We start from the raw sequence: 27729 nt of genomic DNA on the forward strand, positions 1-27729 counted from the left end.
GGCCTTTACATTACAATATATCTAAAAACGTTTTAGCTCCTTAGAAGCAAATTATAAAGAAATGAGGTGTATCTCAAGACTTGCACAGTGTTACACAGTACTAAAAGTGTGTTGAGTTCTCACCAGTATACCAACCACCAGTCCTGAAGGATATATGCCACCTATTGAAAAGAAACAAACAATAAAAAAAAAGGTTCAACTTGGTTTTGTTTCTTATGTTCACAATGAATAAAAACATTGCATTAAAAATCTCCATTCACTTGCTAATGGTACCATAAGAGGTCTGTGACTTACCTCAGCTAGAATACTGAGAAATACTATAACCATTAAAACCAGAAGGCTACAGCCTGCCGTGAAGTATGTAAAATAAATGTGACTGCTGACATTTCCTTCAGCTCGTGTCTCCTCTGCAATAGTTTGAATAGCTTCAACCTGCAAAACAAGAAATGATCCAGGCACATCTTTATACTTGAACATAGTTTTACTGTTTGTAATCTCAGAACAAAGCTGACACTTCATGATAGTGCATCTAAAATAATATTAGTGAGAAATATATATATCATGAAAACCTGACCTCAACTCAACAGAACACCTTTAGGATGAATTAGAGCAAGGACCGTGAGCTAGTCCTTCTTGTCTGACCTGATAAATGTGTTTCTGGATGAATGGTCAAATGAGCAAATACTTTTGACAGTATAGTTTTTTCTTATATATTTATTACATGTAACGTGAAATTTGACTGAAAGGAACCGTAGAGTAGGAAAAGGTGAGAATTCTTTCAAAGCTGTTGAAAGGATTGTCAAGAATAGCTGATTTAAGAAATTGGGAGACCTCACATGGAGCGGAAATGGACACATAAAGATGAGCTGAAAGCTGCCATCAAAGCAATCTTAGCTTCAGTAACAACTTTACAGTGCCTGCATGCTGATTACCTACACACCACATTACATGGATGCAGTAATTCAGTGTTAAGTGTATAAGTGCAGTGTATATGTACCATCCATTACCATATCATGTACCATGAATGAACACCACACAGCACCATATCAGCTCAATAAAGCAGTTCACTCTCGGACTGCAGGCTTACTTGTTGTTGCTACAATATTTGGAAGGCAGAGCCTTCAGCTTTCAGGCCCCTCTCTGTACAGCCAGCTTCTAGTATGGATTCAGGAGACAGACACCATCACTACTTTTAAGATTAGACTTTTTATAAAGCATTAGTAAGAGCTGGATCAGGTGACCCTCAAGCCTCTTTTAGTTACACTGCAATAGGTCTAGGGTGCCATGATGCGCTAAGTGTTTCTTCTTCACTCATCTTTTTTTACTTTTTAAGAGGTTGAGGATTTGAGATAGTTGATTTGGGGTTAAATTTTCTGTGTTGTTTTAATTTTCATACATTTTCATGATTTTATTACTTCACCCCTTCACTTCACCCGTTGCCTACTGGTGGTGGTCAGAGGGCCCGGTGGCGCCAGTGTCCGGCAGCCTCGCCTCTGTCAGTGCGCTCCATGGCAGCTGTGGCTACAATGTAGCTTGCCATCAGCAGTGTGTGAATCTGTGTATGAATGTGTGTGTGAATGGTGAATGACTGAATGTCGTGTAAAGCACTTTTTGGGTCCTTAGGGACTAAGTAAAGCACTATGCAAATACAGGCCATTTACCATTTATTAACACATTAACTAATTACTTAGAGCAGGGGTGCCCAATCCCAGTCCTCGAGAGCTACCGTCCTGTAGCTTTTAGATGCATCCTTGTTCAAATCAAATGAATCAAATGAATGGCTTGTTATCAGGCCTTTGCCAAACTTGATGGCATGCTGAAGAGGTAATCAAACCGTTTGATTCAGCTGTGTTGGAGTAGGGATGCATCTAAAAGCTGCAGGACAGTAACTCTCGAGGACTGGGATTTGGCACCCCTGACTTAGAGTAAGTGAACTTCTCCAATAGCTACCTGAAGTTAGCATATCTTTTCTAGCCAAATGGCTATCAGATAATATCTACAAATGTCACATATTAGAAGAAGTAATAAATGGACTTGTTTATATACCATGGTACCATATAGAAACTTTAAAGAAAAAGAGAAAGGACAATGCATGGGGGTCTATGAAAATTAATTACATTTTTAAAAAACTGAAGGTAAAACAACACTATTTTGTAAAAATAGCAATGTTCAATCTCTTTAGTAAATATACATACAGGAAGATGCTCAGTGTAGGTGCTTTCTGGTGGAAGGGGGCAGTTGAGGAAACAGTGTGAACTGTGAGAATCATTTGTCCACCGACTTTGTAAAGACAGTTTTTCTGGGTCAGCAAATGGAGACAATTGCTCCTGCTCCTCATCACGTCTCAGCAGGGACACCATATCGAGGTCAGAGGACTGCAGCTCACTGTAGCTTCCCTGGACCATGATTTGACCCTAAAGATGCAACAAAGGAAATCAGTTACTGGACATCTAGGCTGCTGTTCTTTTGGTATATGGATAGTCCAATGGGGGGAAAGGGGGTTGTTCACTGTTTGTAACCCCTGTAGGCTCTACCCTACAGGGGTACCCCAAGACAAACCTTTGCACTTAACCAAGTGAATCTGGAATCTGGGACTCTATAACCCCCTAAAACCCAGTGCATACAATCCTCATCTCCCTTTGAAACACGGGAACAGGTAGAAGTCAAAGGCGTCAAAGGCTTCAATGTAGGAAAGTGTTTACTGAAACTTCTCCAAACAAAGAAATCAAACTCATAAAACCCGAGAAGAATGAGTACTGAGGTCAATCTTAAGGGTGGGTCTGTATGGTCAATGAAACTTTGGAACTCCAAATGTGTGCTCCAAACACAAATACAAAACATCTTAACCACACGGAAAACCATTTTATAAATCTGTACATCCAAACCTAAATAAATGCTGCTTGTTTACGCACAACTTCAAGTTCAGAAATTTGATTATGTTCTTTCAAAAAATCTTCCTGTGCACACAAATATCTAAAAATACACATAACCCTTTGCCTCACTTACAAAACCTTAAGTGCACATGCACGAATCATTCATTACATACAGGTCACATCGCATGTCCACATAGGGTTTTGAGACCCAGGTAGTTTCACACAGATCCACAAATCTAAGCTGTGTTCAAGTCCCAGCAGAAAACTGGGACATCTGTGCTTCCACTGTCCACTGTTCCATTGCCAAGGTTTGTCTGACTTGATGTCAGCTGAGAGCAGAAATGTCCAGGATTAGCAATTAAGCTAACAATAATGTTGCTGTTTTCAGAGAATAGTAAGATTAACATCAAAGTTTTATTTCACATTAAATGGATTAGCATATACCCACTTCAGAGGATGGTCCACAGTCCTGTACAACCATGGTGTTGTGAGTGAAAATTAAAGTGATGTTATGTGTATGCACAGAAAGATTTTTGAAAGAGAAGATGATCAGATTTCTTAAATTGAACTTAAAAAGTTGTGCATAAGTGATCACAATGCATTTAGGTGTGGATGCACAGATTTGTAAAATACTTTTACCTGTGGTCAAAATGCTTCGTATTTGTTTCGATTTTAGAAATGGTTGAAATGTCACCATTTATACATATATACATATATAGGATTATGACTAACACTGACACAAGCGACAGCATTAATAAAACCACAGACAGATGAGTAGCAGTTATGTCCTTACAGTGTAAGACAGCTCTTCTGAGAAACCTTGGATCCTGACATTCGTGGTCCTATATACACATATCACCATCTAAACAACAGGTTCTCAACAAGTGCAAATACATCTAATGGACAAGAGCTCCCCAGTTTACAGCTAAACCAGCCCCAAACATTCTTTTAAAAAGCCAAAGCCCCAGCAGGCAACCCACAGGACCGATAATGTCCAGGTGCATGAAACCACTAAACTGTCATGATTCTGGGTCTTCTGGCCCAATGTTTTGAGTATGTTTATGTTTAAGTTTATTAGGTTCTCTAAGTTCAATTCTATTGTGCATAGGTTGCCGTTACAGTTCACTGTTTATTAGATTCCCCTTGCGTCTTCACCCCTGTTTTTAAGTCTCCCTCACCCCTCATGTGTTTCATATCTGCGTTTCTTATGTTGTCAAGCTTGTGTTGTCACGTCTGTGTCTCGTTATGTTTCCCATTTTATTTTGAAGAGGTCTGGTGTCCCATGTTCTTCGTGTTTAGTTTTGCTCTTCCCCTGTGACATGTTAATTTGTGTCAGCTGTGTCCCTATGTGTTTCCACTTCCCCTGATCACCTCCAGTGGGTGGTCGTCTGCTATGTTCATGTCATGTTTCCAGGTTTTTCTAGGAATCCATGCCAGGTCTAAATGTTCAAGGTTTGTGAGGTCATGTTTTAATCTTAGTTCACCCAGTTTAGGTTATTGTTTACTTTCGTCTTTGCCTTTTGTTTTGTACCATTTTGCCAGCCTTAATAAACAGCTCATTTTTGTTATGCTCAAGTTTTGTCTCTTTGCATGTCTGCACTTCCACGTCCTCACTCCTCACAGTCGGCTGTCCGTCGGCAGCCATACTGTGACATAAACAGCCCAGGTTCATTACTGAATGGGTGAGAACCTTTTTTGTGGTTTTAATGTCGCAGCTGATCAGGTTATTGTCACCATGTCAGGCCAAGTCTGACCGACTAGGCAGGATTCTGCTGTGGGAATGCTTTATTTATTGCAATGGCATGGTTAAGAAGCAGGAGGCAGGCTTCCTTCAAGCAATTTTCTTTTGCAGGAGTACAAACCTCCTTCAGGACCAGGATCTGGTCAACTTCCCTCAGATGTCGCAGCTGATGTGTGACCAGGATACGACACTTGTTCTTCAGCAAGCCACAGATACACCTGATCATAAGCACAGACAGGTGTACACATTTCATAAATAAGAAGTGGAACTTTTCTCCTTTTAAAAATCTCATATAGGTCCATACTGCACGACACAACGCAGCTGTGTAATGCGAGCTCAGTCCTCAAGATCCAGATTCATTGTTTGCGTTTGTTTAAAGTGATTACAATATTGGAACTATGACACATTTATAGCTGACTTGTGTAAAATTTGAGTAAGAGAACATTTAAAAGGTCAAACAGGATGTGTGGCAGAAAATATATTTCTACAGGGGGAAAAAAGCAAAAAGTCTGTGGCTGTGATAGAGCAGAAAAGGATCTGTGTGCATTACCTCAGCAGTATGTACTTAAAGAAATCTTTATGGCTTTTTCTCCTTATCTCTGTGTCAACTGAGAGGCTTTAAAAGGACTGGTAACAGTTAAATAATGCTTATTTGGAACTGCCAATCATGCAGTGCAACTAAAATAAAAATCATGGCTCGATGTGAGCATAATAATCCCACTTCTAAGTTTATCAGTGATAGTATTGTTAGGTCTTTACTTTACAGTATAAAGTGCCATGAAATGACCGGTGTTGAATTGAAAACTCAAATCTAACCTTACAATTAATAATTCCCTTCGTTTCTATAAAACAGAGATATGTAGCATGTAGAATATACTATACTTCATGTGTATGAATACATATGGGTATCTCTTTGGGACACAGATAATTGTGAACAGTCATTACTTGTCGAAAAGATGTTTTCCAACTTCTGCATCCACAGCACTTAAAGGGTCATCCAGGAGGTAGATGTCTGCATCCTCATACACAGCCCTGTAAAAAAAAAGGGCTTTGATTATGGCATGTGAAGTAGAACAACTATAGCAACAGTAGTGTGCATACCTGGAGGTTTAAAAAAATTGCCCGAACATATAGGTTATTGCTGCCTCTATTTTAGGCTGCCTAATAACTCAGAGAAGGAATTCAAATCTGTTGAGGATTATACTAAAAATGGATTTCTCTCCTGTGCATAACAATGCCATAACTGCTGTGACTGTTGTCGTACCTCGCCAGGTTTACACGAGCTTTCTGTCCACCACTGAGTGTGGCTCCTCTGTCTCCAATCAGTGTTAGGTCTCCATCTGGGAACATCTCCAGGTCCTGCACAAAATGTACGTGTAACAAAAATAAATGTGAATGCCAAAAATAGGGGAACATTTTAGTCATTTGATAAATATTGGCAGTTTGGTTTTGTTCTTCAGAATATTAGCAAAATAGGCTATCCTGTACTATAAGCACAGATAGAGATTCCAGGACAAGTATTAATGATCGAAACGCAGACTAGGCATTAAAAACATAAGAGGAAAGGAAAAACCTGAGAATAACTAACAAAGAAACTATGAATACAAAACATAAAATCAGAATGAAAACACAACCCAAGCAAACATAATATTCAACAGAAAATTACAACAAGGTCATACAGAAAATATCAAACTGAAGACTGAGATTCCAAAGCTGAAAAACGCTGGGTACAAAACCCAGAATCATGACTAGAAGAAGCCTGAGTTGTGGACATGCATCTGCTTCTCTGTAAAGTCCGGGTCCATGAAATCCACAGTAGTAGTTCAGGCTTTAGAAGCTTTTCAGTCATAGTTTTTCAAGTAGTATTTCTACATTGTAATGAACACAATATTCCGTTTTGATAGAACACATTAGCTCACCTTCTTCAGAGCACAGGCTCTAAGGACCTGCTCATATTTCTTTGGGTTAAGTTCTCTCCCAAAAAGGATGTTGCTGCGAATGGTTCCAGGGAACACCCACGGTTGCTGGGATGCGTAGGTTAGCTGACCTTTGACCTTCAGTGTGCCTGTATCACGAGGAAGCTCTCCCAGGATTGCACTTAGCAGGGATGACTGAGGAAAACATGGATGTCATGCATGTAAGCTGGGTAAATTGCATTTTTTTTTTTTTTTGTCAGTGACAAATACTGCAATGGTTTAGCACTTTGTTTCCAAGTTGCTATGGTGCAATGGCCCAGACAAATTCTGGACCTCAACACAACTCAAACACCTTGGCAGAACCATAAAAGAGCTGTGTATAAACATATGCCTCTAAACCTGAATAAACTGAATAATGACTGATAAAGTCATACAGATCAGATTTAGCTGATCTTTAGCTACTTTTGCTAAATGTGAATGTACAAGGTACTGAATCATGGGCCACATATTTCATAGGACTCTATGCAGTAACAGAAAAAAACAAAACAGAAAAAAAAGGAAAAAACCTCCACTCTTTTACAAATGAAATCAAGCACACTGTTAAAAGAAAGAATTAAAGGATGTTTTTTAAATAAAGTCGAGTCAGTTAAACTTTTTTTTTTTCGTGTCCCGTTTGGATCTTTAGCCATCAGAATTGTTGTTTTAAGGCCAAGAAAGATGCCAAGCGGATTTATTTTACCAAGTGGATCATCATGGCCTTGCCATATTGGTCCATATGAATTTATTTTATTTTCGGTTGCTATAAACGGGACAGACATGACTGGGGGATAGGACAGGGAGAAAGAATGAAAGAAAGAGAGGGAGAGAAAGAAAACCAAAGGGGAGAAGAGACGGTGAGAAGGGGGGAAGAAAGAAAGAAAAACAAACAAAACACCTGGATCACCTGTATGAAGAAAAAAAAAAACAGAAGAGAAAGCAAACAAAAAAAGAGCAACATAATAAAAACAGCACCATCACAATAAACTAGCTAGCTGTAGATAACAGTAGATACTAAATATTAAATGATATTGTGCAGCACGCAAGATAGACAGCACACAATGTGCTTTGAGGCAGCAGCCAAGAAAGGTATAGTCCGTGTCTGTGAATACCCGTGTGTACACCTGTGTGCATACCTGTGTGGATCAGCATGCTTGTATTCCAAAGGTTTCTCCATGTAACGATCTGCTAGGGAGTGTGGGGAGCCATAGCCCCGTCCACCAGGGTATGAAGCAGGTATGGAGGAGATCCAGGCCCCAGATATCCAGAGGCCCCAGAGTACAAGGACCCGAGGAGAACCACCAAAAGGGGGGGAACCGTGCCACCCTCCTGGGAAGAGCTGAGTAGAGCCCCAAACGAGAGGTCATCCAGCAGCTACGGAGCAGAGGCCAGAGGGGGTTGCAGTGGCGTGCCCGCGGGCTCTGCCGGCAGCCAGCTGTGCCAGAGAGGACCGAGCTTCAGGCCCAGAGGCCAGAGGCCTGAGGGCATCCCACCCCCCGGAAGGGGCCCAGCCGGGCCACAGGCGCTAGGTCCCACCAATCGGCCACCAGGAGTGAGCCGGTACATACATGAGTGCCCAGCCCCAGACGACAAGGACCACCAACACACCAAGGTCTGAGGGCATCAGCCACCGGCAGGGAGTGTGGTGAGGGGAGATAGGCCTCCGTACTTTAGAGGGCCTGAGATCTACCCAGAGAGGTTGAGTCTAAGACCCAACCTGACATATAGACACAGACGAACAAACATACTCCATATCCCAGGTCCAGGTACCCCCGCCCTCAGAGGGGCAAGCCACACCTAGACCCAGGAGATGTAACCCTTCTCTCTGGGGTGGAGGCAAGCGGACCACCTCCTTATCTGCAGTAGCAGGGAGGCCCCGCATCCCAGACCCCAGTCTGACGGCCAGCACCTCCTCCCAGCCCCCCAGCCCTGACGGCCAACAGAACCGGGGTGAGTGAAGACCTCAAACCTCCCTACGCCCGCTCATATGTAGTGTTGCTGTGTGCTGTTCTAAAGTGCATTTAAAACTCAGGAGAGCATGGTACTAGCTTCCTCTCAGAGAGCAGCACGGCTCCTCCCGAAAACCCTTAGTGTCTAAATACATTTAAAATTGAGGGTAGGGCATCAGCGCCCGAGGTGGGTTGGAATACACCAACCATCCTCTGGATGCTGTAAAACGTGCCCACCCCCAAGGCCCTATATGTATGTGTTATGTGAGAGTGTGAGTAATGTGGATGTCTAGGTTGCAGAATAAAATTGAGGCACAGGTGGCCAGAAGGGGACAGAGAGGGAGTGCCTCCCCTGCACCCTGGTGACATACCTGCACCCCAAGCCCTGCGTGTGTGGGTGGGTGTGGTAGAGCGGGAATAGGGAGGCAGCTGAGGATGGGGAGGGAAGAAAGGGAGGGGAAAGTGGCCCCTCCCTGGGGCCAGCTCCCCCGCTGACCCCAGTAGGCACCCCCACACTCTGGAACCCACCAGGGCAAGGGGGCCCAGGCCCATCCGGACCGGGGCCCGCAGCAGCAGCACCGCCCAGCCCCACAGAGTCTGGGGCAGCCCTCCTGACTCCACCCCAGAGAAAACTGCACCCACCCCATCATCCAATCATCTCCCAAACTACACAAGACAATAGATACCCAGGTTGAGTTCATTCTCCACCTCTCCTAAATATCTCTCCCCCCCCCCCCCCCCCCACCTGCAGAGTGAGCTCCTGTAGTGAGGAGACCACCTGCAAAGATATAACAACCTCCCCACCAGTTAAAGAGCCCCCTAGTTGGGCCGATGCACCAGAGGTCCCCTGCACTGGGGCCGAGCCCCCCTGCACCCACCCGCCCACTGCTCCGGCGACACAACAGCCAGACCGGGGGGCGGAGCACCCCCAGACCCCCAAGCCTCCACGCCCGTCCCGGACCCTCCCAGGGGCAGCCAGGCTACCAGGCCAGTAACCAACGTCCACCAGCACAGACCCTCTCCCATCTCCGCTGTACGCAGCCACAAGGAAAACACCATCCAAGAGCCCCAGAGCTCCTAACCAGGTCATGGTCACATCCCCCAGGTTAGGCCCTCCAGGGAAACATCCCTAGGGACTCCCCAGACACCCTAAGGCCGTCCCTACCCCCATATCAACTACAATAGCGAAGGCAGGACCAAACCATGACCCCCCACCCCCACTAGGTGATGAAGCCGATCAAAGGAGCCCAAAGGGATTGATCAAATGTGATGGCAGAGGTTGTATCAAGACTAATGTGATCTATTAGATGGTTTTTATATTGGTTAGAATTAAGATTATTTTTATTTTTCCAGTTAATGAGGACCATTTTCTTGGCAATGCATAGGGCCATAAAAACAACGTGGGCTGTGTTTATTTCTGCAGTGACCTCATCCAAGTTGCCCAGCAAGCATATTAAAGGGGAGGCTGGAATGTTACATTTCAGACACTTTGATAAGTCTACACATATCTCACGCCAAAATTTCTGAACTGGTGGACAGAACCAAAGAGCGTGGATGTAATTGTCCGTTGTATTTGCTGTGCAGTGTGAGCAGTTGTTGGAAGGCGTATAGCCTATCTTGAACATCCTATGACCAGTATAGTGCACTCTGTGTAATATTTTGTATTGTATTAATTGCAAACTGGGATTTCTGATCCATTGAAAGGTTTTTAAGGATATCTGAGACCAAAGGTTTGGGTCTAAGTTGATTGATAAATCTGGTTCCCATTTTGCAGTAGGAAGGGATATTGATTCATCTATTTTAGAAAGTGTTCTGTATATTTTAGACAATGATTTGGGGGGTTTTAGACTAAAAAAATTGTACCACAGTTGGTGGTGTTTGTAATTCAGCTTCACTGGGATTAAATTTCTTTTTTACTATGGATTTAATTTGTTGATATTCCAAAATTCGTTTCTTGTTGATCCCATATTGTGTAACTAGTCTGTCAACTAGTCAGTTAAACTTTTGGGATATTGATGTGATCAGTCAAATAGCAGAGGGGGTTGTTAGTCGATACCTGGACCCTACAGAGATTGCACAGGTAGTCCATCTCCCACATGGTAAAACGGTAAATGAAATTCCAGGAGACAAGAAAATGTTCTAGGAGACCTGGACAAGGCTGTTGAAGGCCCTTAACCCATCATCAGGACTGGGATCTGCTCCGTTTTACAAAAGGAAACTGGATGATCACTGCCAAAACCCTATAAAAATGACAATAATGGCGCCAGAGAGCCCAGTGCCCTCTGGTAAGCCCTGTGCTCACCACCCAGCACCATGGAACCCAACTAACCTTTGCCATAGAATACCAGAATTGGTAGGTCCTCCACTTGCGCCCTGTGCTTTTCAAAGATGAAAGCAAGCTTAACCCATGCACATGTGACAGAACTGAAAGGGTCTGGAGAAGTCGTGGAAAAACGTATGTTGTGTAACATCATTCAGCATGACTGGGTTGGTGGTGAGTCACTGGCATATTGATAGAGGGATGCACAAACCTCTACAGGCTAGGCAACGGCACCCTGACTTTCAATAGATATTGTAATAAAGTCCTTGAACTTTATCAGACCATATGCTTGTGGGTCCTGGATTCTTCCTGGTGCACAGCAATGTCCAACCTCATGTGGTGAGAGTATGCAGGCAGTTCTTGAAGGATGAAGGAACTAATACCACTGACTGGCCCCCACACTCACCTGACCTAAATCAATAGAACACCTGTGGGACATTATGTTTCAGTTCATCCAATGTTGCCAGGTTGCACCACCTAACATATTACTCAGTGCACATCAGTAATGATGATTTTTTTCCCCATTGAGATCTGATATGTTATTAAAGTGGTTATTTTTTGAGCAGCGTATAAGAATCCGGTAATAAACCGTTAGGTTAAAGACTCCTATAATCTTAGGGTGGATGCTAAAATAGATTACACAAGTTTACTGACCTTTCCGGCCCCCACTGGTCCGATTACAGTCAGAAGTTGATGTGACTTTGCTGTGATGGAAACATTCTGAAGAGATGGTGCATCCAAACTCTAAACAAAGACAAAAATGGCAGTAAGTACTACATCAAACTATAAAGTTTGCAGGAACAGTCATTGTTCTACAACAATATGTTACACCGCTACGAAATATATTACACTATTTACCTTATCCCAGTAGCAGGTCAGTTTCTCGATCTCAATAGAGTTTCCCCCCTTTTCCGCCAAAGGCAACATAATGTTTTTTCTCTCAATCTCTTCCAGTAGGAGAAAATTCTGGGAAAATGATAAACATGGTTTTACACCAGCTTTGGAAATTGTTTGACTATCTTGGACATGACTACTGGATTGCCAACTTTTCCTACAGTTTATGACAGAAATTAATTACCTTAATCCTGCGAATGCTCACTACAGTCTCTGACAACTTCTCAATGGCCAGAGGAAAGAACAGGGTCAGGGTGACCTTAATTGTACCATACAGGGACATGGTGACAAACACCTGGCTGGCAGTCATGGTGTTCCCCAAAAGAGTGTAGACCGTGAAGGTAACAAAGATTATGAGCTTGCTGCTGGCAAAGAAGGAAGCCATGTTGAGTCCTCGTAGGTAGGAGCTCTTTAATATCCGACTGATTTCTTTCCTACAAACATAAGAGAACATATGTAGATGGATTACATAGTTGAAGCAAAGTTTTAAGTTTAAATTTGGCAGGATGTTGAGCAACATCGGTTTCACTTTGATATGTCTATGACAGTAATTATATATTTAATTTTTAAGTTATGAAGGAAAAAGGAAAGAAAAGTCAGAGTGTAGCTTTTTGTGAATTCCCATGTTCTCCCTGTAGATAAGTTCTGTCTAAGTACTCTTGGTTATCCAATACAGCAGGATCCAAACCTCCCACTGAGTTTAGGGATCACTCTTGATATGAGTTTCAGCAGGAGGACAACAGTACCAATTAAGAACACCCCAGAAAAAAAAAGTAGTAATATAAACTTTTTCACAAATTGAAGAAAAGACAAGCAAACATAAAATGTAAACATGTTGCAAAAGGAGGATTTATGTAAGAGTTGTAGCATTTGCACCTATGTGAAAAACGTGGAAATCCTAAGTGATTTTCAGAAAAGTTAACCTCTGACCTTGGGGTTAAGGTCAGCGGGATTTGAACTTATCTGAGATTTCTAGTAGGTGCATCATTGGTCTGAATTTGAAAATCCTATGTCGCCTCATTCTGGAGTTCATTCACAAACTTGGTATTGTCGTCCTCCCTGTGTTTTGACGACAATACCCCGTGAGCCTGTCAGAGCTGAGGGCTAAATCAGTTGATGATGGAGAGGGGTACCAAAAAAGGATAATATATGCAGTAGTATTCTGCTGGTTCAGAAAATGATTCGTGTCAAAACATTACCAGTTTGTCTGTGATTCTCATCCTTACTTTCTAACTTCAGTCACCAGGGCTGAGAACCATTTCTCCCAGACATACATCTTGATTATCCTTATGCCAGACACCACTTCATTCATGATACGGATTCTGCTGTCAGTAAGGACTGCTGTTTTGCTCCTGCCAAAAAACAACAACAAAAAACTCCACAACATGTCATTGAGGCCGCTAGTTTTCCTAATGATACATTATAAATAACATATTAGTGCATGAGAAAATAGACACAGTCATTGAACATTGTTAAACAGGCCCTGTCATGGTCCTGGGTTTGGACTCGGGTTTCAGAGTTTGGAACTTGTTTTAAAATGTTTTTAGATTCATAGGGAACATTTAGTTCTTAGTTCGAATCTTTTTAGTTCAAGTTTCTATTTCTGTTGGTTGGGTTGTTCTTCATCGTTTGATTTTCTTTGATTCATTCTTGTTGGCTCTTGTTCCCTTATTTCCTCTCCTTGTTTTTAGTTTGTCATATTGAGTGTTTCGGTTATTCATTCCCTGTTTTATTTTGGTTGTCATTTGTTTCTTGGGTCTTGTATTTAGTTTTACTTTCTTTTGTAATCATCTGATTAGTTTCAGCTGTGTCTTGTTTCCCTGGTGTTTCCTGTCTGATTTCTACATTAGCTCCGGTCTTGCAAAATATTTGCATGGCTTCAGTATCAGCTTTAACATTCCCTAGTTATCTAGGTGGACATAAAATACACTAAAGTTAAAAATGGGAGTCCTACAGAGGAGTTTATGTGTGGGTTTGTATGCATCAAATGTGTCTAATGCCAAAGCAACAAGGTTTAGGATTTCTATGACTGCAGTAAAATTCCCTCCATCCATCACTTACTCATCTGACCCAAAGAAAAAAATTAACATAGGACAATCCTTAAGGCTACGATGAAGGTCATTACTGATACAGACTGATTATACAGAACCTTAAACACACTTCGATCAGGTAATAGAGCTCATACTCTTTAGAGAGATCATATAAATCTACATTCTTCATGAAATGCAACAACTCAAAAAAAAGTAGTTTTTGTCACAGTGGTGTGATGATCAGCTGTGCACTTAGCATGCTGAGGTTAAAAACTCAAAATGGATACAGCACAAAAGGCTAAAAGCCAAAAAAAAAAAAAAAAGTTACACAGAGAGTATTTTGGGAAATTTGTTGAGAGTTGAGATGTCAGTGGAGGACTTTTTTTGACTGTGCCAATCTTTCTATAATTGAAACCGAGTTGGGAAGAACTCTGCAGAAGTTCGGTAAAATAATGTGCCCACAGTAAGAGAACAAGAGAAACAGAAGGTTTTCTGTGTATTAACAAACACTTCCTGCTTTATAATTACAGGAGAGTCTGGGCAATGAGCTACCAGAACATTTTGTGTAATTTCAAACATTTCTTACAATTGAATTTGTGCGAACATGTCTTTCATTTACTACAGCAACATTTCTTTAGAAAAGAAAAATCACAGCGCCACTCGTCCAGCCTGCTTAAGATCAAAGTAAGTTGTATGTGGCCCTCAAGGTAAAATGAGTTTGACCTCCTTGGTTTACGAAGTACCAGAGGAGGGCAGCAATGCACCTTTGTGTCTAAAATCCAAGAAGAAGTCTGGCAGTCTGCCTGTTTAACCACCTTTGTATGTCTCAGTTCGGGTTTTGGAATTTCCTGGATTAGTCTTTTTTGTGTGTGGATATTTTGGAGCTTGTGAACATCGGGCTTCTACTTTAATAAAAAGGTGTGTTTTACATTTGCCCAATTTGCCTATGAGTCCTGCAGTCGGGTCTTGTTTCTTGCTGGACGTTGAGAGGTCTATAGATTGAAAGATCCATGTACTTCTCCAGTTATCCTTTACCTGAAGATGCCGAAGAGTTTTCCAAACCAGGTCTGTATCGGCATCATAACTGCAATTGTTGCCACACCTGCCAGGCACGAGGGGCCGATCTCATACCAAAGGAAAACGATGATCACCATTGCTTGCAGAGGTCCCGCCCACAAGTAGTGCAGTCTGAGTGTAATCTGTAGAGGTCATTATAAATGACATTTTGAAAAGTGTGTGACATTTGGAAGTGGCGGTCACAACTTGGATAAAACTGTCAGTCACCATAAGGAGCCTGTAATGTAAGCAAACATAGATGCCCAAGATTTGGAGAAATGTGCTAATGGTCAACAAATTTTAGGAATACTCAATAAAGTGTTGGGTAACTACATGCCGATAGAACAGCTTTAAGATGCTTGTGATTCTCGTGTGACTGCAATCACCCTCACATGTTAATCAGTCGTGTCAGGCTTTAAGCTATCCCAAAAATGATTCCTTTGTGGCATTAACAAAATAGCCGCAGAGACTTGCTTTTAATGCCTGACTGCAGTTAACCAGGGTGGATGAGCATGTTTCATTTGTGGAAGTACAGATGTTTTATTCAGATGCCTGCCTAATATTTTTGAAAACAACTTCCTGTGAATTAGACAAAAGTAAACTTAATTGTCCTACCCATACAAAAATTGCCTATATACATCCTTATGACATAGCTAGCTATCAGTTGAAGGTTTGCTCTCAGTCAATCTCATTGATTAGAAGTTATTGTGAGGTCTTGTATTAGCTCAAAATCAGTCATCTTGTGATGACACCGTCTGAACAGGGACTCGCCAGACCTTATGCTCTATAGATGGTGTGCTGTAATCCTGGAAGTGGACAGAAATGTTTCGTCATACAATAAATGTGATCTCTCTGGACAACTTTGTATTGATTTGCTTTATATTGACACTTCCAGACCTCTTCCCTGCCCTATATACACTCAACAAAAATATAAACGCAACACCTTTGTTACTGCTCCCATTCCCCATGGGATGGACGTAGAGACCTAAAATTCATTCCAGATACACAATATAACCATCCCTCCCAAACAGTGGTCACAAATCAGTCCAAATGTGTGGTAGTGGGCACATCTGCTATATTGAGATAATCCATCCCACCTCACAGGTGTGCCACATCAGGATGCTGATCTGACATCATGAGTAGTGCACAGGTGTACCTCAGACTGCCCACAACAAAAGGCCACCCTGGAATGTGCAGTTTTGTCTCACAGCAAAATGCCACAGATGCCACAAGCAATGAGGGAGCGTGCAATTGGCATGCTGACAGCAGGAATGTCAACCAGATCTGTCGCCCGTGCATTGAATGTTCATTTCTCAACCATAAGCAGTCTCCACAGGCGTTTCAGAGAATATGGCAGAACATCCAACCGGCCTCACAACCGCAGACCTCGTGTAACCACACCAGCCCAGGACCTCCACATCCAGCAGGTTCACCTCCAAGATCGTCTGAGACCAGCCACCCAGACAGCTGCTGGAACAATTGGTTTGCACAACCAAACAATTTCTGCACAAACTGTCAGAAACCGTCTCAGGGACGCTTGACTGCATGCCCGTCGTCCTCATCGGGGTCTTGACCTGACTCCAGCTCGTCGCCGTAACAGACTTGTGTGGGCAAATGCTCACATTCGATGGCGTCTGGCACGTTGGAGAGGTGTGCGCTTCACGGATGAATCATGGTTCACATTGTTCAGGGCAGATGGCAGCTGAGAATGTCCCAGTTCTTGCATGGCCAGCATACTCACCGGACATGTCGCCCATTGAGCATGTTCGGGATGTGCTTGACCGGCGTATACGACAGCGTGTACCAGTTCCCACGAATATCCAACAACCTCGCACAGCCATTGAAGTGGAGTGGCCCAACATTTCACAGGCCACAATTGACAATCTGATAGACTCCATGCGATGATGTGTTGCACTGCATGAGGCAAATGGTGGTCACACCAGATACTGACCGGTTCTGGGTCCCCAGACCTCCAATAGCGCAAAAAACTGCACATTCCAGGGTGGCCTTTTGTTGTGGGCAGTCTGAGGTACACCTGTGCACTACTCATAATGTCAGATCAGCATCCTGATGTGGCACACCTGTGAGGTGGGATGGATTATCTCAATATAGCAGATGTGCCCACTACCACACATTTGGACTGATTTGTGACCACTGTTTGGGAGGGATGGTTATATTGTGTATCTGGAATGAATTTTAGGTCTCTACGTCCATCCCATGGGGAATGGGAGCAGTAACAAAGGTGTTGCGTTTATATTTTTGTTGAGTGTATAACATCAAGCAGAGGGTCAAGAGTTCAGATTTTTCATCTTTATCATTCTCCTGTGGCAAGTTAGTGTAGTAACTTTTAAATAATATCTAAAAAAAACCCTGTATTTACCACAAATACCCATCTACTCAAATACCTAATGAAAAAAGGTTTCAAAGGGTACATCCAGGTTAACCCTCTGTCCTTCTGTTGTCTCGGTTACAATTCTCCAAATGTAGTTTCGAGTTGGTTCTTGACCCTTACAAATTTAGGTCATCTGTTGCCTTACCTCATCAAAATGATTAACATCATTTGAAAGTAGGTTCACTATTTGACCGGTGGTTGTTCGTCCGATGGATTCAGTGCTGAGACCAAGAGCCTGATGAGAACATTTTTACTTAACAGCTTGAAAAATTTACAAAATTATTCTGAGAGTTGTGAGCTCAAAAATTTGCATCTCTTGTGCAAATTTTCTGAATCTTCACTGACCTTCCTGTAGATCATGTGACACATAGCCACTCTAATCCTCATGCCTGTTCTTTGGACATGATAGTAGTAGAGATGTTGGAGGATAGTCAGTCCAAACGTGGAGATGGACATCGCAGCAGCGTAAACATACGCCATGCAAAGACTCCTCTGATCATCTGGGTGATAATTCTCAAAGAAAAGGATTATTTTTCCCAGAAGAAGTGGCTGGATCACTTTGATTGCCTCCTTTACGACAAAGACAATAAATACATAATGGAATATGCAAACAAGCTTCACTCTATCCATTACTAGTACTGGATGTGGTAAATTGGTTCAAATATCTGCTAGTAATACAATAATACAGTAAAACTACAGTATTCCTTTTTATTTGAGCTCATCTGAAATAATATGGCCAGAAAACCGCACAAAATCTCAAATACGACCTGTGCATGAATGATTGTTTTAACACTGGTGCCAATTGTAAATATTCACAACATACCAGAAAAAATTCAAATAGGCCGGCTAATGCATAGGACTTTCCATAGCACTTTATAAGAACCCTGGAGAGCTGCGGCTTCCATAGTTCCTTTGAAGCCTTTTTTACTTCCTCGTTCCAACATCTGCAAATCAAATGAATTTATTAGTTGAGCCCAGGATTTATAAACACATTTCCAACAGAGGTGCTTTACTATTTTATGAAAATTATTTGCATTGAAATTTGATGGCAGCAACATATCTCACAAAGTTGGGACAGGGCAAGAGAAGGCTGCAAAGGTAAGTGGCACTAAAAAGAAACAACTGGAGGACTTTGAGGCTAATTAGGTTAATTAGCAGCAGGTCAGTAACACAATTATCAGACCCTCGAAAGCACTTGATATTACAAGCAGTGGCAGGTTGACAGAATGGCAATCCACACTATAAAAAAATAAAACATTAACTTGAAACAAACAGACATGTTTCTTAACCAGCACCACTTCTGGTTTTGTCACATTAGCCTTTTGCTGAAGTACCTCTGCAGCTCCTCTCCCAGGGTTTCAGACCGATCCTCCGGAAGGACACTGTACATGTCACCTTTCTCGAGCCTGTGTTTTTGGCCAAGCTGTAACAGGGGGTTTAACCAACTGAAACAGAAAAAAACAAACCATTTCCATCTGGCAGAGAAAAATACAAATCACTGTGGTTTAGAAAAGACATATCTAAGCTGACTGTGAATGTCTGAACTATTTGTGCTTAATGAGTTATTTGGAGAAACAGTGTTTCTAGTGATGGACTTGGAGGATCTCTTAAAGCTAATGCTGTTCACACATCAAATATCGGCCACAGTCCCGGAAGAACATTTAAAATTACAATGTAAATTCACAGGTATCCAGCTTCTTGAATTAACAAGCAAGTGATGATGATCAGTGTATGAATAACTAATAAGCACAGGAAAGCAACTGGTGCTGAAAGAAAAAGACAGCTCTTTGAGGCTGGCTGTGGGAATGAATCAATCTGCATACGCTGACTTCACACTGCAGTCCAGAGAAACGAATGACTACACCCACTTCTATATAGTCTATATATAAACCTTTAAAAAAGCAGTGTGTACGACTTAGGGCAGCTAGTGGTGAAGTTGCAGATAGCAAACAGCTGCTCTGGCCTCGCCTTCATCTTCCGAGCAAATAGGAATACTTGCTGTGACTGCTAAACATGTTAAATGTCGTCTGTGAAACGAGAGAGGGCCCTGGTTTGTTTCTCTGTAAAGCCTTACAGAGTTCACTGAAGTCACTTAGTGAGCTCATTGCAATAGTCTCATCAGTTTTCTCCAATAAAAAGAAACGGCTGATTAAACTAGATGTGCAATAAAGAACGTGTTTTAACTTCTATTTGCATGAAAGCTTTTCAAAAATACTTGAGAGCCTCAGACTTTGTGAGAGCATCAGTTTGCACATTGGGACTGGGCCAAGACGTACATCGGAATGCCCGTAGGGGATATATCACGTGATGTTCTTTAAGTAACTGACACATATTTGTTATGTACAATATGTACAAGCCCCTATGCGAAGGGGAAGCCTATATTCAGTCACCTATGGAATATGGACAGTTTACATTTGACATTTATAGAACGATTGACTTACACTCTCCCTGTAGATATAACGGGCCTTTTTTTAAAAGCCCACTTTAAAAAGATCAAAAGATCCGCAAGCCCTTTAAGTTCTAACCTATTTGATTTCTCAGTTACTTGTTACCCGAGTCTTCTAGTCGTTACTGAGTACACAAAAATAAAAATAAAAATTCCCTCTTCGCTCCTAGATTCCGATTCATCTCTATGATATACTTTATTCCCATTTCAGACGGAACGCTTTAATATTTTTTGGGAACGCAGGCATCTGTTCAAAGCAAATGGATTTAATTTTAACAAGTCAGGGGTGAAACTGTTCACCTCCAACTTGTTTTATTCCATACGTCATCCATCCGTGCTTGGTGCCAAGGCTGAGATAAACGAGGAGTTATCTCATAAAGAGGAACAAACAGTACTCCAAGAACAGACAAAGCCCAGCAGAAACCTTGAGGAGGAGCTCCATTTGCCCCCACCCGGGAAGAGCCTCAGAAAGGAGAGACATCTAAGGCAAGAAGAGGGGTCCCTATTTGCCTCCAACTCTCTCAACAACACCAACGACCAGGACAAGGGACCACGACCTTCCCCAGTCCCCCAAACCCCTGACAGGCCATCACCCTCCTCCCCCTCCCTTTCTCCCTCCTCCCCACACCTGAAATTCACTGAGGAGATGATGGAGCGGGTCAATGCTGGGCTCAGATCTACCCCCCGTCCCAATCCCTTTTTGTCCCCCATAAACCCCCCACCAGAGCGGCCAAAGGTTCGCCATCGAGCCCCACCCTCAACAGAGCAATCGAAGTCACATTGCCCAGCCTCGCCCCCCTTAGTTCCTCTTCATGCCCTGTCTCCGCAGTCTGATGCGTGATGTGTGAAGGGTCCGGGCTGTGAGGATTATGGCAGTGATGACTTTTCCCAGGAGAAGCTGGGACCCTGTTTACTAGAAGGTTTTAAAATTTCTGTACTTTTAGGTGACAGGAGACATGTGGCCTGGTCAAAACACAGAGAGCTGCACTCTAAAAGATCTTTAGACATAGTAAACATACCTTGTGTGCCACAGACTGCTCCCAAACACGAGGGGACAAGTAATACCTCTAAAACACTTAAGTTGGCTTTATTAAAAATGTTTTCCCAGCTAGAGATCTAATGTTTAATTAATGATTTAATCACTGAGCACAGCCTTGATTTTATGTTTTTAACTGAAACTTGGTTGGACCAAAGTAACAGTGGAGCTGTTCTCATCGAGACAACCCCTCCTAACTACAGTTTTATCAGTGAGGTCAGGGCGAGCAGGAGAGGAGGAGGGGTTGCTGTCTTATTTAATGAATCATTTCAATGTAAGCAGCTATCTCCTGGAAGTTTTCAGTCTTTTGAATATGTGGCTTTACAGCTGAAGGCCCCATCCAAAGTTGTGTTTCTTAATGTTTACAGGCCTCCCAAATACTGCACAGACTTTTTTAATGACCTCAGTGAACTGCTGTCTGTGATCTGTGTTGATTTTGACTGTGTAATTATTGCTGGGGATTTTAACATTCATGTGGACAACCCTCAGGACAAAGGGACTAAAGACCTGAATAACACTCTGGGCAACTTTGGGCTGACTCAGCATGTAACAGAGGCCACACATAATAGAGGACACACTCTTGACCTACTGATCTCCAAAGGCCTGAGCATTTCAAAGGTTACTGTGTCTGATGTGGGCCTGTCTGATCATTACTGTGTTTTCTTTGAAAGTAAAATCTCAGCCCACACAAATATATCAACAACAGTGATCACAAAACGGTGTATAACTGAACACAGTAGTGCAATTTTTAACCAGGTCTTCCCATTAACACCTGACCTGCCCAGAGGGTCAGTCAATGAGCTCGTCAATAGCTTCAATGCTAACATGTTAAATGTAATGGACCCAATTGCTCCCATTAAGGTGAAGGTTATCTCTGGAAGGAAAAAGTCTCCATGGAGAAACTCCACACTGGTGAAAAACGAAAAAAGAGAGTGTAGGAAAGCTGAGCGCAGATGGAGAAAAACAAACCTCCAGGTTCATTATGACATTTATAAAGAGAAACTTCACAATTATAATTTACAACTGAGGAATGCAAGGAGGTCCTACTTCTCTGACATCATCACTAAAAACAGCCATAATGCTCGGGTCTTATTTTCTACAGTTGACAGGCTAACAAACCCTCCTGCGTCAGTGGCAGCTGAACTTCATTCGACCATGGCCTGCAATGACTTTGCCAAATTCTTCACTGAAAAAATCCAAAAAATTAGACAAGCAATTGGTACATCAACAGCAGATCCAGGATATGTACTGTGTCCACCAAAAAACTGTTTAAACACCATGAAACAGTTTCAACCTATTAACAGCAAAGACCTGGAGGACATCTTAGGTAAACTGAACTCCTCCTCCTGCTGTTTAGATGTCCTGCCAACAAGTTTTTTCAAAAAGGTCTCAAAGACTTTAGAGTCAGACCTGTTACAGATCGTCAACTTTTCTTTATTATCAGGTGTGTTTCCAGAATCACTAAAAACTGCTGTAATCAAACCTATACTGAAAAAGGACAATCTTGACAAGACACAAATGAACAACTACAGGCCGATCTCAAATCTCCCGTTTTTAAGTAAGATCATTGAAAAAGCAGTTTCTCAACAGCTCAGTTACTTCTTAAAACAGAATAATTGCTACGATGCCTTCCAGTCAGGTTTTAGACAGAACCACAGCACTGAAACCGCTCTGACCAAAGTGTTTAATGACATATGTCTGAATACAGACAGTGGAAAAATGTCAGTCCTAGTTTTACTGGATCTCAGTGCAGCATTTGATACAGTTGACCACAACATATTACTCAAACGACTGGAGAACTGGACAGGTCTTTCAGGAACTGTACTAAACTGGTTCAAAACATACGTAGAAAACAGGAAATACTTTGTATCAATAGGTAACTTCACATCTGAGCAGACAAGTATCACATGTGGAGTTCCCCAAGGTTCCATCTTGGGACCCCTTCTGTTTAACATCTACATGCTCCCACTGGCACAGATTATAAACAACAACAAAATAAACTATCACAGCTATGCAGATGACACACAAATATATATCACAATGTCACCAGGAGACCGAGGCCCTGTACAGGCTCTTGGTAAATGCATTGAGGAAATCAATGACTGGTTGTGCCACAATTTTCTCCAGCTAAACAAAAACAAAACTGAGGTAATAGTCTTTGGCGCCAAAGAAAAACGATTACAGGTCACCAGAGAACTTCAATCTATACATCTAAAAACCACAAACCAGGCGAGAAATTTGGGTGTAGTGATGGATGCAGACCTAAACTTAGAAAAACACATTAAGACAATAACAAAGTCAGCTTACTATCACCTCAAGAATATATCAAGGATAAAAGATCTGATGTCTCAACAGGACCTGGAAAAACTAGTCCATGCATTCATCTTTAGTAGGCTTGATTACTGTAACAGCATCTTTACAGGTCTACCTAAAAAATCAGTCAGACAACTACAGCTCATTCAGAACTCTGCTGCTCGAGTCCTCACTAAGACCAAAAAAGTGGACCACATCAGTCCAGCTCTGAGGTCCTTACACTGGCTGCCTGTCCGTCAGAGGATAGACTTTAAAGTTCTGATGCTGGCCTATAAAGCTCTGAATGGTTTAGGACCAAAATACATCAATGACCTCCTGACCCAGTATGAACCATCCAGATCCCTCAGGTCATCTGGATCCGGTCTTTTATCAGTTCCCAGAGTCAGAACCAGACACGGAGAAGCTGCATTCAGCTTTTATGCTCCTTATATCTGGAACAAACTCCCAGAAAGCCTCAGATCAGCTGAAACACTCAGTTTATTTAAATCCAGGTTGAAGACTCACCTGTTCTCAGCTGCATTTGAATAAAGCACCAAATCCACACTTTAAGCTTAAATTTCAAAACTTACATTTAACTACTGATTTTATCTACTGTTCTGATTTTATCTGTTTTGATTTTATATACTGTTTTGTTTGTTTGTTTGTTTGTTTGTTAATTAGTTAGTTTATTTGCTTGTTTTAATCAATTTTAAATCATGCTTTTTATTTGTTCTTGTTTCTAATGTCTCTGTAAAGCACTTTGAATCACCTTGTTGTTGAATTGTGCTATACAAATAAACTTGCCTTGCCTTGCCTTGCCTAAGTGCTGTCACTCAGTGCGGAATAATTTGCAGAAACTTTCTTCTTTCTTTTGACTGATATACTAACAACATGCTGAGGAATCCAATATCTTCATTAATGCACTTACCACAAAAAGACCCTTGAAAAAAAGCTGGCAGTGGCCAAAGGATTGCGCCTGCTGTCTGCCTTTGTAGTCTCCATATTAGATGGGTGCTCTGAGGCTGCTGTCTGTACCCATCTGTACACCGTGTTCACTCAGGGATAGGGTTGCCAACCGTCCCTTAAAAAACGGAATCGTCCCGTATTTAGAAACAAAAGTACACGTCCCGTATTGAGCTAATAAGGGACGCACTTTGTCCCGTAATACAGTGAGAATCAAAAGTAGTCTATAAATGTTAATGGAATTAACGCTTTGTTTGAAAACATAATTCCCAGCCCCTCTCCTGCTTTGTGACCAATGAGCTGACAGCACACTTATGACAATTCGAGTATGACAATTCAGATTACCGCTTATCTCATTGGTCGAGGAAAGGTCGCTTGCGGAGAAAATACCGGAAGACAACAGATGACCACAACAACAAGCATGGCCAACAGGGAAACAAACGCTGACACTGCGGTGCAAGTCTCGGACGACAGTACACCTAAAGCACTGCGGTCAAGTGAGCCCTCACTTACGAAGTCGCAGTCAAGCTAGCCGCCCCGCCAGCCGCACCTAAAATGTTGTTGCACTACTCTTACGCATATTACGGTATAGGTGCCGACTGGCTTAGAAACGCAGTGTTTTCTGTCCTGACACTATTTTACTTCACAATCCACTCCCAGTTTTGGTTAATCTCCACTTTCACCCCTGTGATCCACAGCCCAAATTACTGTATGATTCAGAGAAAATTAACAATAAAATTTACCCAATTTACTCAACTATACTTTTAATGTCCTCATCTTTGAGCTCAGATTACAGGAAAACTGAAAGAGGTGACGCAGATATCTCACTGGATTCTGACTCTGGGTGACCCCCACTCTGCATGCTGTCATCCACAGCCAAAATTACTGTACAGTTTTTGAGAAAATTGATAGTAAAATCTTCCCATTTTGCTTTACTGTACTCTACATATTGACATCTTTGGCCTCAGATTACAGGAAAACTATAAGAGGTGACGCAGATATCTCACTGTATTCTGACTCTAGGCTGTCGCCACTCTTCACCCTGTGATCCACAGCCAAAATTACTGTACGGTTTTTGAGAAAATTGATAGTAAACTTTGCACAATTTACTCTACTGTACTTTTAATATCCTCGTCTTTAACCTCAGATTACAGGAAAACTGTAAGAGGTGACGCAGATATTTCACTGGATTCTGACTCTAGGCTGTCGCCACTCTTCACCCTGTGATCCACAGAAAAAATTACTGTACGGTTTTTGAGAAAATTGATAGTAAACTTTGCACAATTTACTCTACTGTACTCTATATATTCTCATCTTTGAGCTCAGATTACAGGAAAACTATAAGAGGTGACGCAGATATCTCACTGGATTCTGACTCTGGGTGACCCCCACTCTGCATGCTGTGATCCACAGCCAAAATTACTGTACAGTTTTTGAGAAAATTCATGGTAAAATCTTCCCATTTTGCTTTACTGTACTCTACATATTGACATCTTTGAGCTCAGATTACAGGAAAACTGTAAGAGGTGACGCAGATATTTCACTGGATTATGAATCTAGGCCATCTCCACTCTTCACCCTGTGATCCACAGCCAAAATTACTGTATGGATTTTGAGAAAATTGATAGTAAACTTTGCACAATTTACTCTACTGTACTCTATATATTCTCATCTTTGAGCTTAGATTACAGGAAAACTGTAAGAGGTGACGCAGATATCTCACTGGATTATGACTCTGGGTGACCCCCACTCTGCACCCTGTGATCCACAGCAAAAATTACTGTATGGATTTTGAGAAAATTCATAGCAAAATCTTCCCATTTTGCTTTACTGTACTCTACATATTGACATCTTTGAGCTCAGATTACAGGAAAACTATAAGAGGTGACACAGATATTTCACTGGATTCTGACTCTAGGCTGTCTCCACTCTGCACCCTGTGATCCACAGCCAAAATTACTGTACGGATTTTGAGAAAATTGATAGTAAACTTTGCACAATTTACTCTACTGTACTCTATATATTCTCATCTTTGAGCTCAGATTACAGGAAAACTATAAGAGGTGACGCAGATATCTCACTGTATTCTGACTCTAGGCTGTCGCCACTCTTCACCCTGTGATCCACAGCCAAAATTACTGTACGGTTTTTGAGAAAATTGATAGTAAACTTTGCACAATTTACTCTACTGTACTTTTAATATCCTCGTCTTTAACCTCAGATTACAGGAAAACTGTAAGAGGTGACGCAGATATTTCACTGGATTCTGACTCTAGGCTGTCTCCACTCTGCACCCTGTGATCCACAGCCAAAATTACTGTACGGATTTTGAGAAAATTGATAGTAAACTTTGCACAATTTACTCTACTGTACTTTTAATATTCTCATCTTTGAGCTCAGATTACAGGAAAACTATAAGAGGTGACGCAGATATCTCACTGGATTATGACTCTGGGTGACCCCCACTCTGCACCCTGTGATCCACAGCCAAAATTACTGTATGGATTTCTGATAAAATTAAATCCTATTCCATTACCAAACAAAATGAGTTCATTGAAGTATTTGCTTAACTACAAGAAATGTCTTTCCACACACAATTTAAATTTTTCAAAATGTCATTCACACACCACCTCAAGTATCAACTTCAGTTTTAGACATTATTTATTCAGTGCTTAATCACAACAATAGTCAACTTAAGGCACTTACATAATAAGTTAAACCTTACAATAATACATACAGAGAAAAACCCAACAATCATATGACCCCCTATGAGCAACAGTGGGAAGGAAAAACTCCCTTTTAACAGGAAGAAACCTCCGGCAGAACCAGGCTCAGGGAGGGGCGGCCATCTGCCTCAACCGGTCAGGGTGAGAAATTACATTTCTCAGATTACTGATTTCTCATATTACTACTACACAGTTTAGATACACTCAACAAAAATATAAACGCAACACCTTTGTTACTGCTCCCATTCCCCATGGGATGGACGTAGAGACCGAAAATTCATTCCAGATACACAATATAACCATCCCTCCCAAACAGTGGTCACAAATCAGTCCAAATGTGTGGTAGTGGGCACATCTGCCATATTGAGATAATCCATCCCACCTCACAGGTGTGCCACATCAGGATGCTGATCTGACATCATGAGTAGTGCACAGGTGTACCTCAGACTGCCCACAACAAAAGAGTAATGCGATTTTTTTTCATTCACGTTATTCAGCTCCTGCTCAAACTGCACGATTGACTCACAGGGGTTAGAAGTTGGTAGGTCACGATGCAGAGTCTCACACTATACCGCCCGATGCTCTGATGAGACCTGAGTGCTCACACTGTGCCTCCATAAAATGAAGGTTATAACAGAAATTCTGTCGCTCGCTCTCCCTCTCTGTCTTTCACTCACACAGACACCCCACCACCATCAACTTTGCTAAATTGAAAAACATTGATCAGGCAGCTGTGATTAAGCAGCAGTGTAAATCAAACTATTTTCACGGTTGTTGTGGTCGTGATAATTTTGTGATGCCACATCGAAAAGGCTCGGATGAGCTTTCCAAAGTTCTACAAGTTGTGCCTCCATCGCTTGGGTCCAGATCACACGCCGCACAGCCATGCTGCTCCATCTTTTTCACCGACGTTTACGTGTTAGCGCGTGAGCGGCTGTGTTGACACCCTCACGACCGATTGATGATCGGGAGCTGGTCGTGAGGTGTTAATCGCTTCTCGTTACCCCACGTATACTACACGATGCACGATGAAGGCCAAAATCGGGCCGATCACCAAAT

General features: G+C 42.0%; 1 protein-coding gene across 3 annotated transcripts in view; it reads right to left on the reverse strand.

Moving 5' to 3' along the window:
* Positions 1 to 27313, reverse strand: part of LOC146547655 (ATP-binding cassette sub-family C member 4-like) — a 36103-nt gene extending 8790 nt beyond the window's left edge. Inside the window, exons 1-18 of one of the 3 annotated variants that reach the window (XM_085263655.1) lie at positions 27197 to 27313; positions 23910 to 24062; positions 18542 to 18652; positions 18031 to 18151; positions 17553 to 17777; positions 17353 to 17442; positions 14795 to 14958; positions 12956 to 13081; positions 11914 to 12163; positions 11694 to 11801; positions 11490 to 11579; positions 6534 to 6725; positions 5879 to 5973; positions 5560 to 5646; positions 4736 to 4832; positions 2196 to 2414; positions 295 to 432; positions 124 to 161 (exon numbers count right to left, since the gene is read on the reverse strand). In XM_085263655.1, the coding sequence (XP_085119781.1) occupies positions 124 to 161; positions 295 to 432; positions 2196 to 2414; positions 4736 to 4832; positions 5560 to 5646; positions 5879 to 5973; positions 6534 to 6725; positions 11490 to 11579; positions 11694 to 11801; positions 11914 to 12163; positions 12956 to 13081; positions 14795 to 14958; positions 17353 to 17442; positions 17553 to 17777; positions 18031 to 18151; positions 18542 to 18652; positions 23910 to 23983 (2225 nt within the window). In that variant the 5' untranslated portion in view covers positions 23984 to 24062; positions 27197 to 27313. The other 2 variants (XM_085263656.1, XM_085263657.1) reach the window with 2 other exon arrangements.
* Between the last annotated feature and the right edge of the window lie 416 nt (positions 27314 to 27729).

This window comes from Mchenga conophoros, linkage group LG23, assembly GCF_057382185.1.
Source record: "Mchenga conophoros isolate Kocher_MC1m ecotype Shallow Benthic linkage group LG23, M_conophoros_male_GT1.1, whole genome shotgun sequence".
Taxonomy (NCBI): Eukaryota; Metazoa; Chordata; class Actinopteri; order Cichliformes; family Cichlidae; genus Mchenga; species Mchenga conophoros.